The sequence below is a fragment of the Myotis brandtii genome, unplaced genomic scaffold (assembly GCF_000412655.1).
Source record: "Myotis brandtii unplaced genomic scaffold, ASM41265v1 scaffold115, whole genome shotgun sequence".
NCBI classification, from domain to species: Eukaryota; Metazoa; Chordata; class Mammalia; order Chiroptera; family Vespertilionidae; genus Myotis; species Myotis brandtii.
Genome location: NW_005353967.1, coordinates 11,155,540 through 11,168,920, shown reverse-complemented (window position 1 = coordinate 11,168,920; position 13,381 = coordinate 11,155,540). Strand labels below are relative to the sequence as shown.

The window sequence follows — 13,381 nt, the reverse complement described above, 5'->3', positions numbered from 1 at the left end:
TAAGAATCCCATGATGCTAGACCAGCCCACGTGGGCAAACTACGGCCCTCGGGCTGGATCCGGCCCGTTTGAAATGAATAAAACTAAAAAAAAAAAAAAAAGACCGTACCCTTTTATGTAATGATGTTTACTTTGAATTTATATTAGTTCACACAAACACTCCATCCATGCTTTTGTTCCGGCCCTCCGGTCCAGTTTAAGAACCCATTGTGGCCCTCGAGTCAAAAAGTTTGCCCACCCCTGTGCTAGACTATACCTTGTATTTTCAGCTCTGTGTGCAATCATTTCAAAATAATAAAAAGCTATCAAAGAAAAAGTGTTATGAGTACCTAGGTTTGTTTTTTTAAAATTGATTTTTAAAAATATATATTTTATTGACTTTTTACAGAGAGGAAGGGAGAGGGATAGACAGTTAGAAACATCGATGAGAGAGAAACATCGATCAGCTGCCTCCTGCACACCTCCTGCTAGGGATGTGCCCGCAACCAAGGTACATGCCCTTGACTGGACTTGAACCTGGGACCTTTCAGTTTGCAGGCCGATGCTCTATCCACTGAGCCCAACAGGTTAGTGCGTGATTTTTAGAGAGAGGAAGGGTGATGGGAAGAGAGAGAGATCAATCTAAGAAGGAAACATTCATCAGCTGCCTCCTGCACCCTCCACCCCCCTACAGGGGATTGAGCTTGCAACCCGGCATGTGCCCTGACACATGCCTGTAATGCCCAATCAACAGAGTCACACTGGCCAGGGCACAAGTACCTAACTTTTAACCCTTGATTAGCAACCTTACAGTAAATAAGACCTGAACAATATGAATCAGATTCACCATTTATTTTTGCCAACTCTTATTCAAAAGCTCACTAGCAAGACTCAATGGCTTCTTGACATTTCTCCAGCTGTCTTGGATTGAAAAGTAAGATCGATGAACAAAAGAGGAAGTCATTACTGAAGAAGCTACCTTGGAAACTCCCTCTACGACAGGTGATTTTTCATTTAAAGACTTTTGGAAGCATTCATGCACATGCTGCTTATTTTCTAGATAGCAGTCTCATTTGAGACAATAAAATGATACTAAAAATAGTTAAAAACAAAACAATATTTGAACAGAGTAAAAAATCTAATTGGAAAAGATGATCTCTTCGGTTAAAAATTAGTAGACTCACAGCAATATCAGCCTGTGAAGAATCTCTCCAAAGGGCACATTTATCATGTATTACAGAACCTCTACGATGCCAGGCACTATGCCACAAGGCAAACATTTCTCCACCTTGCTAGTGAATACACTCTTACTGGGTTTTTTCAAGGGTTTGGTTTTACTACTTAATAGCAGTAATGCCATGTAAACTCTGTGAGGGCAGGGTACATGTTTGCGTCCTTTCCTACTACATTCCAGTACCTAGCTCATAGATGGCATTTAAATTTATTAAATAAATACATGCTTTTATAAACCTTTTATTCCATAATCACTTTGGTTATTTTTTAAAAAATCATCTTTATTGTTGAAAACATTATATATGTCCTCCTTTTTCACCCCAATGACCCCCTCCACCCTGCCCCCACTCCATCCCCCAGGCCTTCACCACACTATTGTGTGTCCAGGGGCTGTGCATATACCCATATAAGTTCTTTGGTTATTTCTATGAGGTGATGCATAAATCCATTTTATAACATTTTGGTTATGGGAAACCAACAATGACTTCAAGAACCAGCAGGCTAGTAACCAGTATTAACAGTCATTAAGATGGAATTACCTGTATTAGAATAAAGAGTAACTTGATTTCTTATCATATTTGATACTTCTTTTCAAAACATGTTATATAGCCTTAAAGATACATTATGGTCTTAAGAAAATTATACATTTTTTTAAACCTTTGTTTCAAGACAACACATCAACTGTTATCTATTAAATATCTTTGGGAACATCAGCATAATTTGGCTGGTCTCCCATTGTGAACTATATACATGCCACTTAAATAGCATTCCCTGAAACTGGTTTTAGTTTCATTTTCAAAAAATTATTACATTTTAGATGAACAAAGAAAAAATACTAGAAAAATTAGATTTTAAGGATTTACCCAAATCCAAACTATTCACTGTAATTCATAGGAATACATAACTCAACCATTGAAAAAGTAACAAAACAAAAAAAGGAATGGCACATTTTACCTCTAACTTCAGTATAAATAATAATTTATCACAATTAATTTAAACAGTGGCTGTTAAAAGTAGAATCCAGAAAATTCTTGACTTAAATGACAAGTCTACAAACTCACATGATATTTATTCCTGGGATACAAACTGAACACATACTACCACACAATTATTTTTCACAATGGTAAGAATAAATAGGCTATGTTAGCAAAGGTTCAAATAAAAAAAAAGTTGTAATTAAAAATTTAAAAACCAGTAAAAAAATTTATTAATCTATTTCAGTATATACTGTTCATTCAGAATAGTCTTCTTTTTGACAATCACTGGAATTCATTACATACTAAAAATAATACCATGTTTACGCACAAATAAATTTATTTTCCCAGTAAGACCTAATCTTCCTTTAAGGAGATTTCCCACATATTCGCAGTACATAATATCACAGAACACCCATATTTGGCCCAAATGTCTCTGAATTGTAGCATTACAAGATGGAAGCTCATTGTGCCTGATAATTCTATTGAGTTTTGCCCAAATGTCTTCCAGAGTTTGGTTGTTACATATAGTGTGATCTATTGTCCATCTTGCTCTGTAAAATAAGTGTAAATCTAGTGCCTTTACACTAGCTTGCAATTTTTTAGACAAAGGAAAAATATCTCCAGTACAATTTCTGCTGGGGAGCGAAACACTCCAAGACCTCTTCTTGTGCCGTTTCCCTTTTTCTGATTGTTTATCCAGATTTCCAGAAGTAGTCTGTTCATTGAGTGTGTGTGACCGGATTAAGTGCTTCTTTTCTTTCAAATTAGGTTGAAACTCCAATAGCGCTACTGTACAATCATAACTCTGTGATTTAACATCATGTTCTGAAATGGTTAAGGATTGTTTCACATCTTCAGCTGCCTCTTCAGAAATCACAGGTGGTGATTGTTTAGGTTTGAGCGGAAGTTTGGACCCATCATGTGGAAACCAAGGGATAAATCTTGATAGTGGATGTGTAGGAAAGTCTTGAATTGCTTTTTCTGCAACTTTCAGCAATTGTGTGGGATCACTCTCATATGCGCGATAATGCAATATTATTTCTGTGGTCATTCTGAAGTAATCCAATTACTCTTAATGAACAGAAAATGTCTTAGCTGAGCTCCTCAGAGCTAGGATGTAATTTAAAATTACAAGACTGTCTCTTTCCAAATCAGAGGGAAACAGGACCTAAAGTGGAAGTATTGCAAAGAATAAGATATGGAAGGGATAGCCTACATACAAATAGGCAGGGAGGAAAGGAAAAACAAAAGCCAATCCCAGTATACTATTTTACCAAAGTGCTATTGGTAAATGCGAATGTAATCCACAAAACTGGAAATCCTTTCTCTCATGAAAATAAGGGATCTGGATTAGATGCCCTATCAGCTCACTTCTAGCCTAAAAATGCTAGTAGTCAACATGTTTAACTCAACTGATAATAAAGAATTTGGAAATAATGATATTAATATATTAGGTACTAATAATATTAAGACTATACACAAAACAAAGAAAAATTAGTGATTCTTAAAATACTAGATTCATAGATAATTTAAGAAAGGTAATAATACTTAAAATTTTGAGACATCTCAGTAGTAAACACTAAAAGCATAAAAATGGTTTCAGTTTGCATTTTACCCAGGCTAGGGACTGGTTCTGCGACAGCCTCCTCTGTATAATTAGGGCACTTCAGCAGTATCAAGACCATGGCTCCTGAATTCCAATTTGGAGGGAAGCAAGAAGGCTAGACCCTTATGTTTTTCTTCTTGTAACACAGAAGTCCTCATTTGCCCCAAATGAAGCATTGATAATAAGTTCCAGCATATTATTACACAGGCTCAAGTATGGAGCCTTCCAGGATCTGCAAGTTAGGTTTCCTAACCAGGTACAAAGCTGCAAAAGCCATACTTGCAAGTTCTTTCATATCCTGCACTAAAAAAAAAAAAAGAGAGAGAGATAGAGAGATTGAATCCCTTCTCCTCAAAATCATTAAATCATTACTTGATGAGGGTTCTCCCACTGTCAGGTTAACAGTGGTGGGGACTCCTGGCATGATGTCAACTCTCATTTGACCACTTTCTGAAGAGTCAAAAGAAGTCATCTCATGATTATTTTCACCTACTGTCAATGTCCATTAACAGATTTGACAACTTGTAAATTCATAATATTCATAACTTTTAATGTTTCTTAAATTAGATAGCACATTCTTTCAAGAATGAATGCTTGAATTTTTTCCCTTATACTTTCACACTGTAAGGTAATGACACTGAGAATTCTTTCAGTATTGTCTAAACTTCAAGTTTAGAAAAGACGAAGGAAGGCCTTGTGCTGAAATATTGCCTCAATCAATAATTAGCTTTGTGATCTTGGAAACCTTTTTGAGCGTTAAGGAGCCCCTATTCGGCGTGCTTGCTGTGAGATTGAGAGATAAAGACCCTGACAGAACCTTTTCTTCTTTTTCTTCAGGAATAACCCACTTCAGTCCAGCTCATTTGCTCAAACTAAGCTTATTGGGCATTTTGCTATGTTACTTAATCGTGCACTTCCTTAATTATACAGGCAGAGACAGCTATCAGTATACGATTTTATGCTACAAATGGGACTGGCGGGCTTCGGGAAGGGAGGGTCCCTCACAATGGATACCACAAGGAAGCGCAATGTAACTGGATTCAAACGTCTACTGAGCACTTTCTCACCTCAGTCGAAGAAGGGATTAGTAACCACATAGCAGAGCATCCAAGAAATTAAAAAAGTGCATTTGTGGTACGGAAAACAGATCAGATACAGCTGAAAGCATTTTAAAAAGTTTTCCAGGAAACAACAGGAATTCCAGAAAAACTCTAACCTGTTTTTCCTCTAAATAATGATCTAATTATCAAACATACTCAAGTTGATTGCTAGGTACAGAAAATGAAAGCTGACGTGAACTTTCCCATATACACAATATTTCGAAGCACACCACAGTAGGTTTTAACAAACCTGAATTATATATATGTCCGCACTGTGTACTTCTAACTCTCTGGCACTGCTCTTTTACGGACGGCGCTGAAGGCTCTGTCCGCGCCGCAGGAAGAGACAAGACCCCAGAGAAAACCGCTCCGGAGGGCGCCCGCCATCACCGTGGCCACAGGGCTCTCCCGGGGGCGGTGGGAGCGCCAGCTCCTGGGACTGAGCTCTGTCTGGTGACTGCAACACACACAACGGAGGGATCTGCCTCTCTTGGCTTGACAAGCCATCCCCTCCCCTCCGCGGCGGGTCTCTCTCTCCACTCCAGAGGGAGGCTCTCGAACCTAAAATCAGGGTTGACATTGCTTCCCGCCGCTTCGGCACCAGCGGCAGAGCAGCAGTGCGTGCACTGAGTGTCAGGAGAACGAGGCCTACATCCCACAGGCCAGGGCTGTGAGGCCAGGACTTGGAGATCTAGAGAGAGAAGGGGAGAGAACAGACGAAGGGGAGTCGGGTTCGCAAAACTTTACCTTTCAGAGCCAGCAGGTGCTCCTGTTTGGGGGGATTCACTTCCATTTTGACCGGCACTTTCCACCGAGAGCCTACGGGGGTTGAGGAGGTTCAATCCGACTCGGAAGAGAGCAGAAAAACGCACTTTCGGGAAGGTAGGGCGTCAAACACAGTCCCTTCCGGTGGTGTCTTAAATTCCCTCCTTATCGGGTCCTTTACGACCCAATGGCGGCTTCTCACCGAGGCCACATCTGGCCTGTGGGATACCTATACATAGGATACTCCTCCTCCCATCCGCATTCACACTTGGCGACTGCCGGAGCAATACTAGGCCTCCGAAATTGCGACCTTACGGCGTAAAAGATACAGAGGTGGCACGCTGGGACTTGTAGTTTCTATAAAAACCGCACTGCATGCAGGGAGATGTAGTCCCTCCTCGTCCCCCTTCCTTTCGCGGCTGGGGACAATATCTTGCTCTTGGAGCGGGAGTTGCATCCCAACATTTTACTTCTGTTTTAGCTTTACTTTTTTCCTTAACTTTATTCCTTCCATCAGTGGCAGACTCTTTAATAACAACAAAAATAAAGCGCCCCTGCGCAAGGATGTGCAGCCAGCTAGAGACTGGCGGGAGGAGGAAGGAGGCGGTCCTGGGAACATTCCCTCCGCCCCGCGCCGTAATGCGCCTGTGCGCCAGTGGCGGGCGCCGAGGCTTCTGGGTAGGTGGCTCTGCCCCGCCCCTCGGTTGGAGGCCCTTTCTGGTGCTTCTGCAGCGCCGCTGCTCCAAGGATGGCTGCTCTGGTTGTAAACAAGGCTGGATCGGGACTAGACAGTGGCCGTCAGGGCAGCTGGGGCACGGCCGTGGTGAAGGTGAGGGGCCTTGCGTTCTCTGTTCTCCACCGCTGGCCTGCCTGGGGTTCATCCCCGAGATGGGGCTGCAGCGCCGCGGCCCGGGCTGCTTTGGGCGGGATGCGCGGCCTCTGGGCCCCTCTTGGCTGCACAAGCCAGGCCCTCCCTCCGCGACTGGTCTTCTGTTCTTGCCAGTCCTCTGCCTGGCATCACCTCGGGGGCATTTGTGAAAAAAAAAAGCTTATGGGCCTGTGAAGTGACCTGGGCTTTCTTCCCCCAGGTCTTCTGATTTTAATTAAACTCAACAGGCATTAATTAGCTTATTTTTATTAAATCAAACCATTATTATCTCCAGGTATTATGTTAGCTTTTTAAATCGCTTGTGTCTCCTTATGAGGTTGATGTTAATTCCCGTTTTACAGGTGAGGAAACAAAGGTTTAAGTTAACAGTGTGTGGCAGAGCCAGGGTTGACAGGCTCCAAAGTTTGCTTTTCACTATTGCATTACTTCCATGATCAGACATCAATTACTGGGTGATCTCCCCCTTCCTCTCTTGGTCAACACTTTTTTTTAAAAAGAAAGTATTTTTATTGATTTCAGAGAGGAAGGGAGAGGGAGAGAGAGAGAAACATCAATGATGAGAGAGAATCTTTGATAGGCTGCCTCCTTGCACTGTTCCCCCTACTGGAGATGGAGCCCGCCACCCGGGCATGTGCTCTTGACCTTTTAGTCCCCAGGCCGACGCTGTAGCCACTGAGCCAAAGCAGCTAGGGCCTGGTCAACACTTTTCAGAAGTCTCCAACAGCAGCACATTAACACTAGGGTCTATGAATTGCCCTATGCTTGAAGTTTGAAACTCTACCCTGTGTAAATGCTCCAAGATGCCGTTACTAAAAAATCAACTGAAATAACGTGGAATTCATTTTTCCTGTCCACTATATATATGGAAAAATTTGGAAGGGAAAACTGATCATGGTGGTTTATAGAATCCCTTATTTATAACCTGAGATACTGATAATTCTCATTACTGGCTACATCTTCGAATCACTGAGCATGTTTAAAAAAACACAAACTGATGCAGCCCCCCCCCCCCCCAGTTCTGATTAAGTTGACATCAGTATATTTTTTACATTCCCAGAAATAATTTTAATGTGCAGCCATGTTTGAGAACCACTGGACCAGGTAATATCTGAAGTATTTTTTATTTATAATAGTCTTCTATGATTTTTCACCTAATGTTGGTTTTATATGACAACAAATGATACATTTCTGCTCACAACTGTATTCTCAGTCAGTATTGGTGGTTGTTGATTCATCTGACCTTTCTATACTAGTATTGATGAAGTTATTCTGAAAACACACAGCGTATCCAAAGGAGCCCTCTTATTATAAGGCATATTGTGTGGTTGAGATTTTATTTATTGAATTGTATTTTTTCTAAGTAGAGAATATCTGGATTATTTTGTGAATTAATGTGAATTAAGAAGTTGTATTAGGCATGAATATTATTGCTGTATCTACTTTGTTATTCTGTTTACCTTAAAATCTCAAAACTATACCAAAGCCTGATGGTACTCCAGTCTGTAATAGAACACAGTTTGATATATTAGAGGCTCACTTTATTCATTTTAATCTTTACATGTAATATGTGCCTAAGCTGTGCAATAGGACAGTCCTTTTTGGCAAGAGCCTCATGCTGTAATTTGTAAGAAATATGTTGGCATAAATTTTTTTTTTAAATTGTCGTTTTCATAAATGAAAGCAAGGAGTGTTAGTTGGAAGGTAAGAATTGAAGTATAATAATGCTAACATTATGTAAACTGGCCTCTTGTTTAATGAACAAATTGACAGTGGCATGGCTTTTATCATTAGAGAAACAAAGATAAAAATCTAAAATTATATTATTTACATTCAGAAAAGAATCAGGAAAGTTTCTTTTGAAAGTGAGCCTCACCCTGGCCACTGTGGCTCAGTTGGTTGGGCATCGTCCCATGCATGGGAAGATTGCTGGTTGAAATCTCGTGTAGGGCACCAAAAAAAAAAAAAAAAGAGAAAGTGAGCCTTCTTAGTCTTTTAAAAATATGGACTGGTTAATTAAAATTTTATTTATATGTAATAAGTACATGTAATGAAGTCCTCATTGGCATATTTGTAAAGTTTATAAAATTAAAAGCTATTCTACCTAGGACTTAATTTATCTTATACTAGGGGCCCAGTGCATGAATCCGTGCATGCTGGGGTCCAACCCCAGCAGGTCCAGGGGTCCCCAAAGGTGTGGACGGAGTCGGCGAAGAAGGAATGACACGGAGACAGCCTTCAGTTGATCAGCAGCCTAGCCAGGATCTCCAGCGAAGTTCTGGTTAGGATCTGATCAGGATCTGATGTTTATTGTCTTGTTACATCTATATTTATACCAGCCGATTTTAATCCTGTCAATTTCTATTGCAAAGGTTAGGGCGTTTCTTATCTCCATTCCAGGGAGTAAAGATTATGTAGCTTAAGCGTGATTGTTTGTAGTTAAAGTGATTAACTACCCGCCTGGCACTTAGTTAAGGGGTTGTATCCCCTCCCTAACCTCAGGGAAAAATCCCCACCTGGGGAAACAACCTTTCTCGGAGAGGTGACCTTGGTTAAAACACATGGCGCTTAAGGAGAGCAAACATATTAAGAACAATATGCTATATATGCCAGGTCCCTTGAAACATATGCTGTGCAGATGTTTCTTTCCTGCAGCGACTGTGTCAAGCAGCAAGGATGGACCGGCTTCCGGCACGTGCACCTTGAAAGGAACTGTTGGCTGCGAGGATGCAGCGGGCACAGGGGCGGGTCTCAGCCCATCCTCCGTGCCTCTGCCTGGCCCCTCCTGCTGCGGCCAGCAGCCCTGCTCCTGCCGCTGCTGCTCCCCTGCTGATGGTGCAGAGAGATTGGGGCTGGTGACAGCAGTGGGTGTGAGTGGGGCCAGCACTGTCAGCATGTACGAGCGGCGGCTGCTGCCCTGATCGCCCCTCAGGAGCAGGGGGAGGTGGAGAAGCCCTGAGGGGTGATCAGGGCTGGTGCTGGGTGTCAGCAGCAGGTGTGAGCGCCGGGCGGGACCACGGTGCACGGGCGGGACCACGGTGCACGGGAGGAAAGAATTTTCAGTAACCACGAGAGGCTCACCCCAGTGACAGCAACTGGCGCCCCACCTTGGTCTGGCACCCCTGCTCACCTGCTTCACCATCCTGCCATGGCCAACACTCGCCATGTTCCGTGTGCACCCTCTGGTGGTCAGCACATGTCATAGCGACCGGTTGTCCGGTTGTTAGGTTTTCCACCATTCGGTCTATTTGCATATTAGGGTTTTATATATATAGATTGTTGGCCCAAATTCCTATTCATAAATACTGAAGAAAGAATTTCTTACTCTATTATTTACTGAGTTGATGCAAAATAGTCTAATAACTTTATTTTTGTACCTGTGTTTAGTTTACTAATCAGTGTACTTCTAGTGTTTTTTGAAGAAACCTATAGTAGCAGCATAAGTTCTTTTAGCTTGTGTAATAATAATAAGGTCAGAAATATAAGATATAAATGAACTAAGTTAAATTTTAATTTGGTTCTTTAGAGTTTATTATCATAAACAAGTAAAATGTATTGTGTCACATTAGTGAGAACATTTGTAAAAAAATGTTGCATCTATTTTATAATATCTAATTCTGTGGTGAATATCATTTCTGTATTTAATCGAATTTGATATTTAAGTGAAACCTTTTTCCTGCATTAAAAAAACACAGGATAAATTGAAGTGTATGTATGTATAATATTTATAATTTATGTGTAGCTGTTTCCTAGCTCTTCCTCAGTAGACTACATCGTTTTGCAGTATATGAATGTACCATAATTTTTTTCCAGTCTTGTATTGGTGTGTACTTTGTTTCTAATCTCTTGCTAATGCAAGTGGTACTGTTAAGGATTAGCATGTAGATCTTCTTACACATGTGTGAAATATTTGTAGGACTAAATTCCTGAGATGGAATTGTTGAGCTATTCTAACTTTTGATAGTCATTACCAAATTCCCTTCCAGAGAAGCTGTGTCAATCAATAAAACATTTCAAAGCAACCAGCAATGTATGAGAGATATGCTCCCTGACACTTGCATTAGTACAAAGTGTTATCAACCTCTTTGATCTAATCTGAAAAAAAAGTATACTGATATAGCTTTCATTGCATTTCAAAGTGTTTCGAGTGATGGTGAACATCTTTTTATATATTTAAAGAAAAGACAACACGTCTTAAGATTGTTTTCATTTCCTTTTTTGTGAGCTGTGTGTTACATTTAAACTCCTTTTGAAACATACTGGGATGCAAGCCAATTATGAATTACCTATTTATTTATAGTGAAAGATGCTTCCATATCAGGCAGTCAGTCCAAAATAATTTCAGAGTTAAGATTAAAATTTTAATGGATTAAGTCTGATTTCCACTCTGGGTTTTCTTTTTTTGGGGGGGCGGGGGGAGTTTCTATTTTTTTTTTTTTTTTACCTCCTGTTATGTTTTTGTTGGGGATGGTGGTTGGCCACTTTGTTTCTACATTTTTATTTTGTTGGACTTTAGTTGGTATTTGGAATACCCTGTTCTCCTGAGAGCTTTTTTGGTGTAACAGGAAAGACAGGTTGGAAAGCCAATAAAGGTATTCCAGTGTTTTGGGTGTTAAGATAGACACTTATTCATGGTACATGGGGGCCCCAGAGACACTGTGGTCATTTCAGTTGGACTGAGCTATAGATAGTCCTGAGAGATACAGTGTTTAGGAATTTGTTGGTTTATTAATGTAAAAGAGGATCCACTAGAAAAGTGTTTATTTAGCTATTCTCTCAGCATTAGCAGAAAGAAAGTGGCAAAAACAATCTGGGAAGTACAGATCAGATTGTAGCAGGTCATAGATGGCAGGCATAGGAGTTTGTGGTACACTTAAACAGTTCAGAGTGGGTATATTTTGAAATTAACAAAAATTATGAAATACTTCAGCTATACTAGTATTAAGAAATAAAAGTACCAAAAATCTTTCATTGATATAATTACAGTTTGTTGACTAATTATAAAACATAAACTCATGGACCTGGGAATCAGAATATGTCGATTCTTGTCACCTTCCTTTGGACTGACTACAGGGCCTTGGACAAAACATGTACTTGTCATTGGAACTAGGTAGACAAAATATTCTCTAACCAAGGGGCATATTTATTCATTGAGAACAAGGAATTGAAATTTAAGTCAAAGGTGATTGCTTTCTTGCCTTTACATTATGTGATATAAGTGGGTACTAGATACTTCAAAATTACTTATAGTCTTAACATGTTCTTTATTAGAAAGGTAAATTGTCATCCTAGCACATATTCCAAATTGTTTTGTCCAAATTAATGGTGATGTTTTGAAGGTTAGGGAATTGCAGAGGAGTTGTTTAATAACCCATGTTGGGAGAATTATATATTGTTTCAGATATAACGAATCAAGATAAAGATCATGTTAACTTACACCATTATCGTAGTCCCTTAACACAACATGTCAAGGAGATTTCACTCTGATGTAATTTTGGTAGGGTCTGTCAGATGAAATGATGAAAGGTGATTTAAAGTTTTCCAACCTAGACAGTTTTTCCCCCCATGGAGGAATAAAGTAATTTAACAAGCTTTATTCAACATATTAGATCAGCTTTTAAAAATAAATAAAATATGTGTGCTTTTAAAATCACTTAAAGACCACATGTTCCCTTTTCAAATATTAGGTGCTGGAGTGTGGAGTTTGTGAAGATGTCTTTTCTTTGCAAGGAGACAAAGTTCCTCGCCTGCTGCTTTGTGGCCACACTGTCTGCCATGACTGTCTCACCCGCCTGCCTCTGCATGGAAGAGCAATCCGTTGTCCTTTTGATCGACAAGTAACAGACCTAGGTAGGAAAATATATGTGTATATATTTAAGATTTAAAATTGTTCATGGAATACAAACATCATAGGAAAATATTTCTTCCCAGTTGATTTTTAAAATTACATAATTAGAAGATAGATTCAGTTTCTTTAAGGCCAGTAGTAATCTTGTAAGTATAAATTACTCAATCTTAGGTACTAATTTTATTTAATCTTATGAGATGTTTATATTCAATACTTATTTGTATATGAAGAGCTTTTTAAGATGCCCGAGAACATAATCTATTCAAAGAAATAAGAAAATTCTTTTGCCTGAAGCCATTGATACAATAAAACAATCTTTCTATAATAAATAGGCCAATAATGAAAATACAGGTTAAGTAATTTGAGTGTCAGCATGTTTTTATTTACTGGTATCAAAACAGAAGTGTTTGTGGCTTGTGATAATTACTTGTTTTCTGTTTAAATAAGTGTAAAGGTTTTGTTGATTTTTTTAGTTTCCTAAATCTTTTAAAACTTTGCTTTATATTTCAAAATTAGTTATTAACATGGGATACTGGATTTAGAAATGATAACATTAACATTTTAACAGTTATTTTACAAACCCAAGTTCTATAAATCTATTCTTTTTGATAACAGAATTTTCTTTAAAAGAAATAGTTTAAAGTTGTCATTTTTCTTTAGGTCAGTAGCAATATTTGTTTTAAGGCTGATGTCAAATGGAACATGTTCAAAATAATTTACGAAAAAAAATTTTTTAGACTGGAAAACTTTAAAAAGCTGAAAAACATGATTTTAAATGTTTTCTTGTAGGGAAAGGATACGTCTCTTAAGGTTTTGGTAATCTCTGATTTAAATAAATATGTAGTATGTCCACTTGCCAGAAAACTAATATAGGACAGTGTTATCATTACTATAGATGACATTAATGCATTATTAGCCAAGAAATAATTAGGGGGAAAAGAAAGATATCTGTATTTCAACATTCTTTGGTTTGGCTTTTTATTCTAT

General features: G+C 39.2%; 3 protein-coding genes across 11 annotated transcripts in view; 1 reads left to right on the top strand and 2 right to left on the bottom strand.

Annotated features, from left to right (window-relative positions):
* The window catches only part of TRAPPC13 (trafficking protein particle complex 13), a 30,821-nt gene extending 24,859 nt beyond the window's left edge, over nucleotides 1-5,962 (bottom strand). For 4 of the 7 annotated variants that reach the window (XM_005857941.2, XM_005857942.2, XM_005857943.2 and 1 more), the window contains exon 1: nucleotides 5,643-5,961. In XM_005857941.2, the coding sequence (XP_005858003.1) occupies nucleotides 5,643-5,688 (46 nt within the window). In that variant the 5' untranslated portion in view covers nucleotides 5,689-5,961. Of the gene's footprint in view, nucleotides 1-5,642 lie in introns of all 7 variants that reach the window. The other 3 variants (XM_005857944.2, XM_005857945.2, XM_005857940.2) reach the window with 1 other exon arrangement.
* On the bottom strand, nucleotides 2,249-5,636 carry LOC106728099. Of its 2 annotated transcripts, none has more exons than XM_014549108.1 (2): nucleotides 5,146-5,636; nucleotides 2,249-3,357 (listed from the first exon to the last, which is right to left on the bottom strand). In XM_014549108.1, exon 2 carries the CDS (start codon nucleotides 3,238-3,240, stop codon nucleotides 2,485-2,487), a length of 756 nt encoding a protein of 251 aa, XP_014404594.1. In that variant the 5' UTR covers nucleotides 3,241-3,357; nucleotides 5,146-5,636; the 3' UTR covers nucleotides 2,249-2,484. The 2 variants fall into 2 exon arrangements, with proteins under 2 accessions (XP_014404594.1, XP_014404597.1); XM_014549111.1 differs by having other exon boundaries at nucleotides 5,457-5,636.
* Nucleotides 5,963-6,335: 373 nt separating the features above from the next.
* TRIM23 (tripartite motif containing 23) overlaps nucleotides 6,336-13,381 on the top strand; it is a 31,618-nt gene continuing 24,572 nt past the window's right edge. Inside the window, exons 1-2 of one of the 2 annotated variants that reach the window (XM_005857939.2) lie at nucleotides 6,336-6,489; nucleotides 12,234-12,396. In XM_005857939.2, the coding sequence (XP_005858001.1) occupies nucleotides 6,409-6,489; nucleotides 12,234-12,396 (244 nt within the window). In that variant the 5' untranslated portion in view covers nucleotides 6,336-6,408. The remainder of the gene's footprint in view (nucleotides 6,490-12,233; nucleotides 12,397-13,381) is intronic. The other variant, XM_014549045.1, reaches the window with a different exon arrangement.